Raw genomic sequence first — 15,586 nt, 5'->3', positions numbered from 1 at the left:
AGAACCGTTGTCTACTGAATCTGACGTTTTACGTCATGGACTGTTGCTAGCAATAAGCAAAGATTGCGTCACCTTTGTCACACCTGTTGAAACATTACATCATCGTTAAATCTTGAATTACGAGATATGGTGTAAGCCAAATTTAACAGGTGCTTGAATAGTTTCATAATGCTTATCATTATTACGTCACAGAAGCTGCTTACGTGCGTTTGAAATATTGCAATCTATTCTCGTCATTTTAAAATTGTTGCTTTTTAGGCACTAATGATGCTCTACACTAGTGGAGCGAAATGCATATGCCATAAATAGGGCTCTGCTGATTCTCCATCCATTTTTAATAAAAAATGCTGAACTCTGAACTGATACAATTGATGGAAAATCGCTGGCCTGCTGCTTCGTAGTCAGGAGATCCCCTATCTTTAATGGAACTCAATAAATGTATCTAATAATCTTGCTTAGCCTATAGTTTCTTGCAGAGCTAATTGGTAGGTAGCTTAAGCCTTATACTTTTATGTTTAGTTTTTGCCTGCACGCCTACTTATCCCATATGTTGCCCGCTTCTGGCTGAAGTCAGCGTGCTCACAAAAGATGTCTATCACTGAATTAACGACAGTTTGTAAAAGTCACAACTACACACAAAGCTATTCATTCAAGATCTATTCTCAAATATTTGAATTAATTATTTGATATATTTGATTTAATTCATTCAAAATCTATATATTTTGCAAATACTTATATGTCCGTTAGGTTAAATTTCTATTATCAGTTATTATATACCAAGTAACTGTCGATGCACAATATTTTTACATCTTTTTCCACCAAAACATTTATACAGCAAAAAGATCAACTTTACTAAATTACATCTTAAAGTAGTAAAAGCTGCACAACAGGATTATGTTCAATTAAACACGTTGCATTAAGTAACACCCATTGTGGTATTGCTTAGTCCAGTGGTTCTTAACCTCCTCATGTTGTTTTCCACTGATAAAAATATCGCATGTTACTAAAATATGTTGGCAGTTACAAAACGTCTTGAGATTACCCAACCCTTGCAAAGTTAGTTGATACACGTGAGTTCAATTGAATATCTGAAAAAATAAAGCAAGTAGGCCTATATAGGCTACAAAAGTTCTTCAATAAACACAAGTTCTTTAACTTAAAGGCCCAAATTACCTTCTTGAAAATTAACATCCTTAATATAGGAACCCGGGTTTGTTTTTTATTGACTTTTCAACTTGCAAACAAACTTTATCATCAACTTGCAATTACTATATTTCTAATGTTTAAAACAATACTCATTAATGTGAGCATTTAAAAAAAAAAGATTAAGAATAAATTTTAATAGATAGCCTATTTTAAATTTTTTTATTTAACCACATGCCGTATTTCTGAAAGCTACTAACTATAGAATTTATTACACACTTTTTACAACGCTTATTTTTACAATAGCACACTTCTTACAAACGGCATAATAATACATTACGATTTCTTGTAAACGATATGTACAAATAACAAAGCTGATGTGTGAGTGTAAATTATTGTTTTCGAACTAACTTATATTTAGATCAATATATGCGTAGGTTAAAACGTAAGGTAATATGTTTCAAAAACTGTACCACACAGATAAGCCTCTACAAGTATGCGAAACTATCAGGAATAACCTATGAAGGCTTTGTCAGTCCAACAATAAAGATTTAAAACCAACCAACCATCATAAACAAAGAAAGGTGACGCCCAATTGTTCAGTATCATTTAGTAGCCTATATTAGTATATTTCACTTAATGCAAACTGGAACTGTTCAAATCAAGAATATTTCAAATGCATTTCCAAATTTCGAAATAATTTGTGTCAAAACAAGCTTCGTTGTCTTCGTTTTCTTTCGTTTCAAACGAAGAGCAATTTTGCTAAAAAAAAAAAAAAACGCGTAGCCTGAATCAAACATTTGCCAAGTTTTAGTCACGCATACGAGTGTTCAGTGCAAACGTACCTGTTTCAAATTATTTTGTTTCAGAAGCAAAATACTTTGTATCAATTTTATGTGGTTTTGTATGAAATGAACTTCCTTGCTATGGAATTTTGTTTCGACCAAAAAAAAAATCATTTTGAACAACCCTGATACAAATTGCAGCTTTGTTGATATTGAGCGATGCTGGGTAATTTTACAAGAACTATTTTTATTTTAGAACCATAAATTAAGTAATATTAGGCTTGTGTAAGTTCCAATACAGTACATGCTAGCACGGATAACAACGTGCTATATTTTTGAGTCTGTTCAACATAAGCTAGCGTTGAATACACATAAAAATACAGCAACTTTTAACAATAACAATACAAATCTCGTACCTTCGACAAAGAAATAGACAAATACACGGATTGTCAATTTTTGTTTAATTAATTAGGAAAACTGAATATTCAAGAAACACCATCATAAACCTTTTCAGATTTATATTTACAGTGAAAGCACAATGGGTGTTACTAGGTAAGTCGTTCTTGTTATAGGATACATGCTTTTTCAAGTGGGTTGTTTCAATTAAATTTTGAGGCCTAGTATTCAAAGCAATTTGCGCTTCCAGCAATCTTTTCATAAACTTGAATTACTTTATTAACTGACAGTAGGCTGATGCACTTTGAAAAGGCAAGATCATTTTTTGTAATATTTGCAGCAGTCAAAAGATTTTACAAGATTTAGTGTCCGTCATCCTCATGGTCGCCTGAAGAGTGCTCTCGTACGTCTTCCGTCTGGCTGATCACCTGTAACAGAAGATTAAAAACTCAGCTTGATACATTATATCTTAATTCATTAGCCTACTTATATTTAATATAACGTGATCTGACTTTTTTCACTGATAGTATGAGAAGCAGTAGGCAAATAACAAGAAGTGCAAAATAATAAAAAAAAACATTGCAGTATTTGCATGGTATGTATTTAATTGCTAGCAGTATCATTTTGGAAGTAGAAACTTACAGATGAAAACGATTACAGTAGGCTTATGTATTTGCAACGGAACCAAAGCATGTATTTGAGACCAGTAGATGAAGATTAGCGTTTTATGAAAGATAAACCACCTCTCGACTACAAAAAATATCTTACCAATTTATTAGCTAAGTAGCCTACTTTATTGCTACTCATACACTTAGGCTACTTAATGGTCATTCAAGACAATTTACCAACATCACATCACGTTGCATGACCGCAAACAGATGATTTTACCACCGGTAAGATGACAAACAGCTGTTGCATTCGAACATAGCATAGTCATTGACAGAGTAATGACGACGGCTGTTCTAACTAGTCTAGCCATGCCTTTAAATAGAAACACATGTGAGTGATTACACATCAGGTTGTGATAGCAGACTCTCCGCCAAGCGAAAGTATTTTTTTTCGTGTGGCATGCGTTTCAAGAAATTGCATTGTTTTGAAACTGTTCTTACTGGTAAGATAAAAGGCATTTGCTTAAGTTTTGACCCTGTCAGTGCAAAAACTTGCTTTCTTCTGCAGTCATCCATTCACTCAGCTACGTGTAAGCATCTTACCTTTCCGTCTTTAGTCTCAATCGTTTTGACAACAACCTTCTTGGTAGTCACAGTCTCAACATCCTCGTTGCTGGTAGTCCTCGGATATCCGGACGAATAGCCTAACGATAAAACAAACATTTAGTTAAGCAACTTATGTGCTTAAAATCTTTTTTCGTAAGTAACAGTAAAAGGGACACTATTTGCACTGAAATGCATTTATACGTAAATATATTTTTGTGGTTGTTTTAGTATGAGCAGATAAAGCCAAGTAACGACACTACAGATTATAACACTTGCTTGGGTTTACTTGCTTATTCTTCAACAAGTGAACTCTTTGCCAAAATTGTGCTTCATTATAAGTTAGCCAACATTCTTAAAAAAGCACATTAGTCTATGTACAGTATACATGATTTAACTGTTTTACGTCATCGATCTCTTGAGACCTGATGCAGACATAATGACGAATTAACTTTTGCATTTGTGTTTTTGACGTCAGTTCATAGAACCTAACAACTAAAAGTGCAATTAAAGAGCACATCGCCTCTTGTGAAACGTGCACTGACAATGTCTCGATCGACCAACTTAAAATCATCTCTCGAGGCAGGTCTGATTTTCAGACTAAGATCATGGAAGCCTTAAGAATCAAACGTAACAATCCATCTCTCAACCGGCAGTTATTCGCCTGTGGCTCATCGTTCCTTTTGTGTGTGTTCTAATTGTTTTGTCCAATGCCTGTAGTCTACACCTCTCGTGATCTGTTTCCCACCGCATAATTTACTCGCAATCATTCTCGTATCATTTGTTCAGTTTGTGCTTTCAGTCCAGAGTGTCGTTATAGTTACAGTGCATAGTCAAATTTATCTTACGATTTTTCATTTTATGTATTGCAGATTTAATTCCTGATGAGGACACACGTACGTGTCGAAAACGTTTGAGTTTATTTTATTTAATTATGTTATATTTTGTGTGAAATAAAGTATGCTAAACCCGCTAAAGTTACTATGTTTTATTTCTCTATAGTTCATAGAAGTTCGCCGAAGAGCTTTCTGACCGAAATGGATATTTGATAGCTGGATTTTTTAGCGTAAAGTACGGTTTTCAAGTATTTTATGCATTGTTTTCTACAGTCGAAATTTTTAATATCGCGCAAAGTAGGCCTACTAAAAAGCAGTGGCTACGAATTTTCTGCACTTTTAAATGTAAGTTTAAACTTCCTGAATAATGTTCATTTAAATTTAATACCTCTAGATTCCTGAATAATCACTTTGGCTTCCATAAGAAACAATTAATTATAAGAAACAATAAATTATAATAGTTATTGATTGTTTTGAGTAGGCCTGGTTAACATATGAGGAAGCTATGTTTTTATTTTCCATTTTTATTACAGTAGCCTACTACATTTCAACTATTAATTCAGGATTTTCAGCCAGTAGATTGTTGTGTCTAAACATACCAAAGCGGCGCCCTAATTGTAAATTGATTGAGTAGCCTACTTACTACTTGAAGAAACCGTTCTGTAGCCTGTGTTGAGTCCGCTGCTTTGTGTAGCACTGATTTTGTCACTGATTCTAAAACAAAAGGGTATATTTTAGCTATTGAATATAAATTGAAATATTGTTAACTATATGAATTATGAACCGTGCTCACAAGATTTCATACCATGCAGTTTCAAGAAGTGGTTTATCAAAACAAACAAAAAACTCACAAATCACCACCATACTTCTCAACTCTGTGGAAAAAAACAAAACCGTTTGATTGCAGTTATCAAACAGTAGCCTAAATGAAACGTTGATTCATTCCAATGAAAGTTGGCCTAAGCTAAACCAGGGATATCTAAAGAAGGGGATACGAAGGCTTTTATTACGTCTGACAATAGAAGGGCTTTTGTTTATCGTAAATAATCTGTGTTTATCGTAAAATGACAATTGCCACCGATAGTAGTTTAATAAATCTTGTTATGATAACTTGCATTGCGCTATTAGCATCAGGCCTGGATCTTTACAGCATGCTCAATTGCTCATGGTTGCTTGTTAATTTAACCACCCATAAACTTGCTTTACATCTAGCGTACTGCAAAGGCTTTGTTAAAAAAACAGCTTACTGGTAACTTTTCAACCGTCTTTGTAAACAAGTATTCTTTAAATATGCTCTATGTAACGTTTACTAACTGTCTTTGATAGCTGACTGTACCAGTTGCACTACAAAATTTTCTGCAATTTTGAAAAGAACCTTATGTTTCATGCGCTACAAACTACCGCCCTGGTAGTGTCATGAGAATAAGGCTATCGCTGTGAGCCTTCATATCCCCTTCTCTAGATATCCCTGAGCTAAACATTAAACAACGACGCTCAAAACTTTGAATAACCAGTCTGTAGTTCATTCTAATTGTTTGTCACAGGGAGTGGGAACGTTAATTGTTACGACTGTTCAGTTGCGTTTGGTGAGTATTCACTGGGAAATGATTTTCGTTTTTTTTTTCAAGCAAAAATAGAGAATGTGTTTGACAAGCAGTGATTCCATTCATGAAAATCCTATTTTTGCAAACAAATTTTTAACTAGAACAAAACAGTGCTGTGACGTAATGTATAAAAAATGTGAAGAAAATAATTGCTTCGACAAAGTAGAAAGAAAGAAACAAACAGAAGTCAATCTCCAGGCAAGTAGCCTAGGCTTCATTGAAGATAATATTCAAAGAAAATTGGTGTTGGACATGGACTTGCAACAGCAGGCAATGTAAGCGCGACAAACTTTATAAGTCAAGTGGTCCTTCTGGTTAGAATTGCCAGCAAAAGTGTTTCGAGAATCGTTTTTTTTTCGGTTTGTGACGTGGAATGACTGTATGTTCAATCTTCAAAATACCTTGATTCTTCTCCTTCCAGTAACTTCCGGTAGGTGGCGATCTCGATGTCAAGCGCCATCTTGACGTCCATGAGTTCTTGATACTGACGTAAGTGTTGTGCCATTTGCCCCTTCAGGTCGTCGCACTCGCCCTGTTACGTAGCACGAGCTTGAAACTAGTAGGCCTATTGAAACTAGTATAATAGTAATAAAACTAGTAGGCCTATTGAAACTAGTATAATAGTAATGAAACTAGTAGGCCTATTGAAACTAGTATACTGGTAATGAAACTAGTAGGCTATAGAAACAAAGCAATAGTAGGCTAGCCTATTAGTCGGTTGGGCTCTCCAAGGTTTTGCTTCTGATTGAAAAACGAAGTCAAAATATAAACTCAGTTGTTGTTTGAGAAAAAGCCCAGAGAAACCATTAAAACAAGTTAATTTTTATTTTTATTTCTTCATTTATACCTGTTTTTATTTATAGCCTACTTGTAGAACAATAAAAAATTCCAAGAAAACTATAGCATACTTTATTTTGATAACTAGCTACAAGTGTAGGCTACAGGCTAAAGCAACTAATTGTGAAATAACCTAGCGAAGCTATAGTGTCCGACACAAAAGAAAGACAAATCAAATGCATCAATCTGATCCTTTTTGTTACGCTTGTGAAGAAAGGTTACAAACTGTCTTGTCATGATTTGAATTTACTTGAAAGGAAATTTCAAATCATATATCAATAACAATTTAACCTAATTACTATAATGAGTAGCCTAGGCCTATGTTTTTGTATAGCGCTGTATCCATCACAGAATGCGTTGCTCTTCAGCGCTTTTCACAGCCGGCAGTGTCAATGAAGCCGTATAGAGGTGCAACTGAGTACATTATTACCCGAATCCATTCCGTTACTGTGCCAAGCAAGAATGTGATTTAGTACCACTTTTCAAAAAGTCTTTGGTATATAACCGGACAGAGAATCAAACCCATGCCTACAGATTCAGAGACAGACACACCATGCACTCTAAGCCATCAGGCCGATTTTAGCAACTAACTAAGCACACTTACAAAGACATAAATCTTGTTGTTTATTGTTAATAAGAAACTGATTGCTTTTTTAATCAACTCCTTTTTAAAGGTGAATAGCTTCGTATACAGGCTACCTGCAAGTTGTCGATTGTATCTTGGTAGTCCTTGCTATCTCGGTTGTAGCGCTGCTCCATTTCGGCGAGGGTTCTTTGCAGAGAATCGTTCTGTTTGAGATAAAGGTAAATCACAAAACTCTTCATGAAAATTTATCAGCGACCTTTAAATAAACAGCGTCATGGTATGATAAATAATAATCAAAAATGAGCATCCGGTTGAATTTATAAGTTTAAGTCTTTGCAAATTTAATTTTATCAATTCTCTGCTTTTTCTTTAATCGCTCTGTGACTGGCAAAACTTACATCTAAGCTATAAGTAGTGGAATAATGTTGAGGTTTATTAACTACCTTTGTTAAATTGATACAAAACACAAATAAATAACCTCTCAAAATGGCATTTGGTAGTTCAGAGTTGGCTCAATTACAATTGTAGACTATAATTGTATTGTAATTGAATGTAATTTCTTACAAATTTTCATGTAATTGCAATTATAACTGTACTTGAGACTTTTGATTGCTGTGTAATTGTAATAATTACCAACAATTTGGGTGCAAATTACGATTACATTTCACGGCCTCTTGGAGAAAAAGTTTTTCCCCCCACTGAAAGGTCTTGGCCCCCTCTTACTTTTTAGTATTCTTATTTCACTCCAAGTTAAGTAATATTAATAACAGTCGCTGTAATTTGTACAAAAAGATTAGTAGCTTAATCTATCTTTTAGAAGTTTTAGGATCTCTTCTCAAAATCAAGCATTAGTTCAGCATTATTCTTTTGTCAAATCATTTTAGAACAAGATAAAAGCGCAGGAACATCACAAAAAAATTAACCCAGAAATCAGGTAATATAACAGCTGAAACTCACAGCATCACTGAAAAAACTGATTGTGTATTGGCACCAGCCAGGGGCGTAAACATGAGGAGGAAAATTGCCCTCCTCCGAAATATTTTAATAAACATTTCACTCTCGGTTATGTTCCACAGTTTCACATCATTTCACAGAGTTTTACTGTTTTACTGCTTTTACTTTTACTAAGTTTTACTGCTGATTTAGGCTGAAAGTACTATCAGAACGCGCAATTTTTGACAGTTGGTGTGGTATCCCAGCTTGACAGTTTCAAATTTATAGCTCTAAAAATAATTTCTGTGGCAAAACACTTTTGTTGGTTTGCTATGAATTGATAGTCCAGCAAACGTTGATAAGTGAGGCAATTTTTAATGAAGTTATTTTTATCAAAAGTATGAATTTATTTTGTAGCAAAGAATACAAAACAAGAAACAAAAATATTTCATCATAAAAAACGCCTTTATATCATTCGAACTATTTCTTGTTGGATTTGTAATGAGCAGGGTTTGAATATTTTATATTTTCTGACGAAAACGTTCTGCAAACTTGGATTCACTTAAAGATTGATTGATTGATTGAATCTTTATCTTCGGACTGGGAAAGCTTCTTGCAGAGCTTATTCCTGGCAGTTTCGCATACTTGTAGAGGCTTTGAATCACTGACGCAGGCCCGGTCACCGAGATTGACAGAGTGAAGTTTCCGATTGTTGAAGTCTTGTTGCCAGGGAATTATTCCATTCATTAGATGCCGCTGAATGGATAGCAATCCTTAACGTGCGTTGCTCAAGCGCACACCCCAAGAGTCGAACCAGCGCTGCTTGATCTTAAAGTTTCTTCGTTCCAGAAGTGACGCGCTAACCAACTGAGCTATCTGAGCTATGCGACCAAGCAACTACAGTCTTCATTATATCAATCAACAAATTGATGAAGCGCCTCAAATAGATTTAAAATCTCTAGAGAGCCGGTAATTGCTCATTTACATCGACATATGTTCCGGGCACTCACCGAACCGCGAAGAGAGTCTATTTCGAGGTTTAGGGTTTGAACAGTTTTTCTGTATTCGCTTATTTCGCTCTTGACTTGGCGCAGGGAGTCATCATTCTTAGCAGATTGCAGCTGCATAGCATCAACCTAAAAGAAAAAAAAATAATTTAAAATTATTTTCGTTTTCAAATTGAAATTAAGACTTTATTTAATTTTTATCAATTTAATTTGGCCGTTTTTTTTTTCCTTTTTTGAAAAAAACGTGCTTCAACTAAATTTATAACAGCTACAGTGCAAAGGCAATAGTTGATAACTTTAGGATCGGTTGAGTAAAATACTTCACTTGGTCTCGTTAGGCTTCGGCTGTAATAAAACTACTGGTGTTATTAACATAGCTTGTGATTACATTTAAGACTTAAAAAGCACTTGGGTAAGACGTTATGGTAAATGATAAGACATTTCATCTACGATGGGTGCTATGACATAGACATAATAGTTATTATAAATTTTATTATTGCTTTTATTGCTATTATTATTGATTAAAATATTACTTTTACTGTTGTTATTATTGTTTTACTTACTTTTTCGGTGCACCATTGTTCTGCATCCATTCTATTCTTTGCAGCAAGTTTTTCATACTGCATCCTCATGTCCTCTACGAGCTCCTCCAGATCCGGACCTGGAGCCGCTTCGATCTTAACATCTGTGTTTCGAATTCGTTCTTGCAATTCTTGCACTTCCTGGAAAAAGTTTTCGTACAACAAAGTAAAAAATACATGTAGGTCTAAATTAAATGGTAGCCTACGAGAAAACCCCTTAATGTTGTGTATGTACTAGAAAGCCTAATGTAAAAACATTTATTTAAACATTCGCCCAAAGTTATCAAAACCTGGAAATTTCTGCAAAATGTGACAAATCAGGCCGTATCTTTAAGTAGCCATGATAAAACAAACAAAAACACAAACCTTAACCTTTCGAATGCAAAATATATGCAACAATTATTCATAAAAACTCCATCGTTTAAAACGATTAAGTTATTGAATGCTATGATTTTTAACTTACTTTTCATTTTGATTTAAATTTGATAATAATTTAATTTAATGATTTTTAACAATATTTTTTGCTATGATTTTTAATTTATGTACTCTTTAAGTTAAGTAGTAAGTTTGACTTACTTACACTTTTTAAGTTAAGAAATAAGTGCATTAAAAATCATATCAAATTTCGAATTGTACTGTATTAGTTAAAGTACGCCATAATCCACAACTTGTAAAGCTTTAGAAAAAAGTTGATTACATTTATCTAACGTTCGATCTCTGAAATATCTGCTTCGGAATAGAATAATTTTTTACCTGTTCGTGCATATTTTTGAGAAATTCAATTTCCTCTTGCAATGTTTCAAGTCTTCGTTCAAGATCCAGTCTCACTAGAGTTGCGTCATCACAATCTTTGCGCATGTCATTCAAGTCGCTTTCCAACTCTCTGGTGTTGGCAACTTCTTCATCATATCTACACAAAATAAGAGATAACATCAAATTCGTTTAAGAAAAAGTTGTCAAGTTTACTAAGAGTGTTCTGGACAGATAGGCTTCAAACGTCTCACTCCAGTTTACTGTTTGGTCTATACCAGGGGTTCTCAACCGTGGCCCTCGACCCCCAAGGGGGCCACAGAGCGTTCTCAGGGGGGCCACGATAAAAGGCTTCATTAATGAATTATAACATGTATTAATTGACAGAAACGTAGAGTTGTGACACAAAAAGCACTCATGTAGGTGTTAGTATCGAAAAGCTAGTTAAAAGCATGTTTATTGAACCACTGGTCTATACTATACCATACTATTCATACTACGTACTGTAGTATTGGAAAGATAAAATTGAAAGGGGAGCAATTTCTGAATCAAAATCTATTCAATTTTTTTTTCAGTTTAATTTCCAGTTTGAGTAAATTTACTTTCTTTTTTTTTATAAAGGCCATTTACTCTCAGGAGAAATATTGGTCTTGATTTGGCATCTGTTGTAAAAAAAACTAGTTTAAAAGCGAAGCGGACTTACTTTTGTTTCCACTTTGCTGCTTCAGTGATGGCGTTTTCCAATTGAAGCTGGAGCTGCGATTTTTGATTGGTCAATATGTCAACCTCTCTTCTTAATCTAGACCAATCAAAAATCACAAATTTAGGCTGAAACCTTATTAAAGAAACTTTAGCAAGATTAAAACGTTATGTAATAAATATAATAAATACTATATGAAAACTGAACAGCACAATGCCAAGAAAAAATAAATCTCTGCTCTCTGTGAGGTTTTTAAAAGATTTCTATTCAAATAATTGTTATATAAACTAAAAGTTATATGAGCAGACGTAATATGAAAAGCAAATAAAATAATGTTTGTTCTTTATGTTAGACCAGTTGTTGACTTGTTAGTTGTGGTAGAAAACACCGAAATTGTTTTCACTTGCAATCAGAGTCGTTGAAAAAATAGTTGAGACATAGTGCCAGCAGAGCTTCCAGATCCCAGTAACTATCATCTTTAAAAAAAAATTTACCAACGAAGAAACTACCAAATCAAGCGGCGCTGCTTCAAGGACAGCTCCATTCATTGGCACCTACTGAGTGGCATAATTTATAGACAACAATTAAAAAATCTGAAATTCCACTCTGTCAATCTAGGTGACCGGACCTGCGTCCGTGGTTCAAAGCTTCTACTAGTAATGCGAAAATGCCTAGGGACGGTACATTACGAGACGCGCAACTCCGTTGTTCCTTCAACATTAGAAGGGTCAATTGCCAATTTGACATTTTTTTTACGCTTTACTGCAGGCTTGCTTTCAACTAAAAACCTTAAATTACTTTAAAACCAACTTAACTCTTCTTATATAACTCCATAAAAAGTAAAATATTTTGTAAATTAGAAAAAACGTAACCCTTCTAGTGTTGCGGATAAGCCAAAAGCGGATGAAGTTTCGCATCCCTATGATCTACAATCCCTAGAAAATGCCATAATTAAGCTCTAATATAAGCTTTCCCAACTCGAGGTTAAAGATTCTTTTAGTCAATGAATCAATCATAATAGGGAATGTACCTTGATAGTTCATCTTCATACATGTCTGCCAGACGAGATGGTTGTGATGAACTCAATTGTTCTATTTGAGCCTCAAGAATCTTGTTAGCTTGTTCTAAGGCTCGCACCTGCAAGTAACTTTCAAAGTAAATTGCTTAACCCCATACATTGCATTCTAACTTGCATGTATTGCACATAGAATATATTGCATTCTAAAGAACAAAAACTACCACATAAGATTAGACATTGTTGATTGAAACAAGCTCAAAGTTCTTTCTGAATTCTAAAGACCGAAAAAAGCGCAGAAATGTCAATATAAGCTTGCAAAAAAGCTCCAGACATCCCATATGTTTAGAAAAAACTTCTACAGAACTGATGGGTTGTTCTTGAAAAAACATCCTTCGTTTTAAAAAGTAAAAATTAAATTAATTGATTTGGTCTCTTACCTTTTGAATGTATCCCGCAAATCTAGAATTCAAAATTTTTAGCTCTTCCTTTTCATTATTTCTCATTCCTTGGAAGTCCGGTCCCAGAGCTTCCGACATCATATTGATGTCGTTCATGGTGACTCCACTTCCAACCGGAACGGAGCGGGAAGAGCGAATACGGGATGATGAAGATGTTTGGGCTCTCATTGGCTCAATGTTGGACGCTCCAATTCCTCCTGCACCTCCTGCTGCTCCGGAGCCAGCAGAGTATCTGCAAAAGATAAAATCATAATAAAAAGAATATAAAATAAAGTGATTGAATATTAAAAAAAAAACTTTTTTTAATAAAATAGGACTAAAAATAAAAGATGCATCAGCAATAACCGGTAAAAAATAAACTTGTACCGTACCGTAATAAAAAAGAATACAAAATAAAATATTGTAAAAAAGAAAGTTTCTTTTACAAACATAAAATTAAAAACACATTCATACTAGTATTCCTAACAGAATGGAGCAAAATACAAATTTTTTTTATTTTTTGTAACACTTCAATTTAGAGAAAATTACAAAATAAATTATTCCATATTTCAAATGTATGTGTAGGCAATAAAATGCAAAGAGTCCCACCTAAAGACACGTGAAGATGAAGAGGAAGTGTTGCGAGCAGGTGAACTTGAACTGTATGTAAATCTTGCAGGTCCATCTCCAAACTGGCGTTTGTAGCTTGAGGTCCTCTCTTCGTAAGTTCGTTTGGAAGACGCCATGTTGTTTTCGATTGTACAAGATCTGTCAATGATAGCAATACAGTGAGCACGATGATGGCGGTATTTTTGTATTTTCTAACCAGCGCAAAAATGGACAACACTTGCATCAAAGTATTGCGTAAAATGACTAGAAGCTTGGAGTTTAAATTTAGTCATTCGCTCAACATTATGACTGTCATCACAAGGAGAAAACTTCTAAAATAAATTTGAAGTCAGGATTCATTACAGAGAATTATTTATTGCCATAAATTATCTTTTTAATATGGCCTTGTTGGGATATATCTTCGGCGATGAAAAGGCTAATGTAATTTCGATGTAGGCTACAACAGACTGTTTCATTTTATTTTCTTGGCTTTTGGTGGTTGGCTATAGCTTAACACAAAACCTAATTTTTACAGCACAAACCGCAGATTTGATTTCAAAAACTTTCTTTATTTCAAAGTGTAGTCCAAAATACGTTAGCCGAACATTACAAAAATGCAAAAATATATTGTAGCAGCGTATGCTGCAGCCTACTTGCATTTGAAAAAATGAACTAACGAAGCCAGCTGTTATCTTATTTCAGTTGACATTCCACGAAAGAGATGTACATAAAGCAGTGATGGCAAGGTCATATATTCTTCAACGCTCTTATGCCACTATCTGCGTTGGCGATTAGACTTCATCGCTATTACCACATGTAGACTATAGGCTACTGTAGCTACTTTTACTCAACACTTTGCTCACTATAAAAAATATCTCTTAGAAACTTGCTTTTTTTTTATAACAAGCTGTTGGTATATTTAATGTTTACAGATGATGTTTAAATATTGCCATGGTAATAGTGGGCTATTCCGTAACAAAAACACTATTAGCTGTTGTTAAACCATCTCAATCATAGATTTTAATTCTGCAATAAAGCGGTGTTTGTTACGTGAAAGTGTGCGGTTGTACCAAGATGATCTACGCATACGCTCTGGCTAATACTAAAGAAAATTTATACTGAAGAAACCAAAAGTAACTTCTGTTTTGTGCAAATTGTTTTCACCAAAAAGATCGAAGTATTTTCATCAACATTTAGTTTTATATAAATACAAACAGAAAACGTTTAGAAACACATCAAACAGAAATAATGTTTTAAACCCTTGCTATTTATTTCATATTTAGCCAATACGAAGATAAAATGGCTCCAGAAAAAAAAACTATTAATTTTAGTCTCGTATAACTTATAAAAGTGGATTAACAACTCAGCTTATACAGTTGCTTGAATAAAACTAAATAGATTTTTTTCCAATTGCAAGAAACGATGTAGCCTAATATGTTTGTAGGCCTATCATCAAAAATAATAAAGTATATTCTTCTTGAAATACAATAATAGTTATTAATCTTTATAATATAGCCTAATTTGCCGTTTATAATAAACATAATGTTGACTACTTATTAGTATATTAAAAGGAGGCTATATGCCGAAGCTGTTTTTCCAAATGTTAACAAAATTTAAATTTTCATGCAAAAAATATACGAAGATACGCTAGGCTAGGCTACCGGGTATATTAAAATGCATTACAAAGTTTATTACAGCAAAATTTACCTGTTCTAAAATAATAAAAAAACTAAACTACTTGAAGATATTGTACTTCTTAACTTGTTTCTTATGGGCGGTGAGCAACCACTCTCTTCTGCTTTATAACCTTCTTTTTTTCTATCCTCTTAGCGTTCATGCAAGTCTGCATTGCAACATCCGCTTTATTTGCCGTCCATCCAACGTCATGAAGGGTAAAGCCGATTGAAAACTGACATCTTGATGACAGCAACGCTATTTATATTCCATGAAGTCATCAGCAGAAGCAAGGGTACGTTTCGAAATGCATTAACACGTGGAAGGTGATGATTTAATAAAAACCACGTCTGTGCCATGATTATTGGATGCATGACGTCAGAACACCTTTCGTTAAGCACTAACATTAACACCATTAATACACTGCTTGAGCAATATGTTATTTCTAGGCTAACTACGTGACCTTAAACTACATTAGC

At 34.2% G+C, this 15,586-nt stretch overlaps 1 protein-coding gene across 2 annotated transcripts; it reads right to left on the bottom strand.

The window, feature by feature from the left end:
• Positions 1–650: 650 nt before the first annotated feature.
• Positions 651–15,252, bottom strand: LOC145772425 (desmin-like). 2 transcript variants are annotated; one of them, XM_082584306.1, is made up of 14 exons: positions 15,141–15,252; positions 13,434–13,592; positions 12,825–13,077; positions 12,400–12,506; positions 11,373–11,468; positions 10,673–10,829; positions 9,902–10,060; positions 9,342–9,467; positions 7,512–7,601; positions 6,377–6,507; positions 5,223–5,246; positions 5,015–5,085; positions 3,536–3,636; positions 651–2,752 (listed from the first exon to the last, which is right to left on the bottom strand). In XM_082584306.1, exons 2-14 carry the CDS (start codon positions 13,568–13,570, stop codon positions 2,687–2,689), a joined length of 1,518 nt encoding a protein of 505 aa, XP_082440432.1. In that variant the 5' UTR covers positions 13,571–13,592; positions 15,141–15,252; the 3' UTR covers positions 651–2,686. The 2 variants fall into 2 exon arrangements, with proteins under 2 accessions (XP_082440432.1, XP_082440440.1); XM_082584314.1 differs by lacking the exon at positions 5,223–5,246.
• Between the last annotated feature and the right edge of the window lie 334 nt (positions 15,253–15,586).

The sequence above is a fragment of the Aplidium turbinatum genome, chromosome 1 (genome assembly GCF_918807975.1).
Source record: "Aplidium turbinatum chromosome 1, kaAplTurb1.1, whole genome shotgun sequence".
NCBI classification, from domain to species: domain Eukaryota; kingdom Metazoa; phylum Chordata; class Ascidiacea; order Aplousobranchia; family Polyclinidae; genus Aplidium; species Aplidium turbinatum.
Note: the sequence above shows the minus strand (reverse complement) of the source record. Positions and strands in the feature narration are given on the sequence as shown.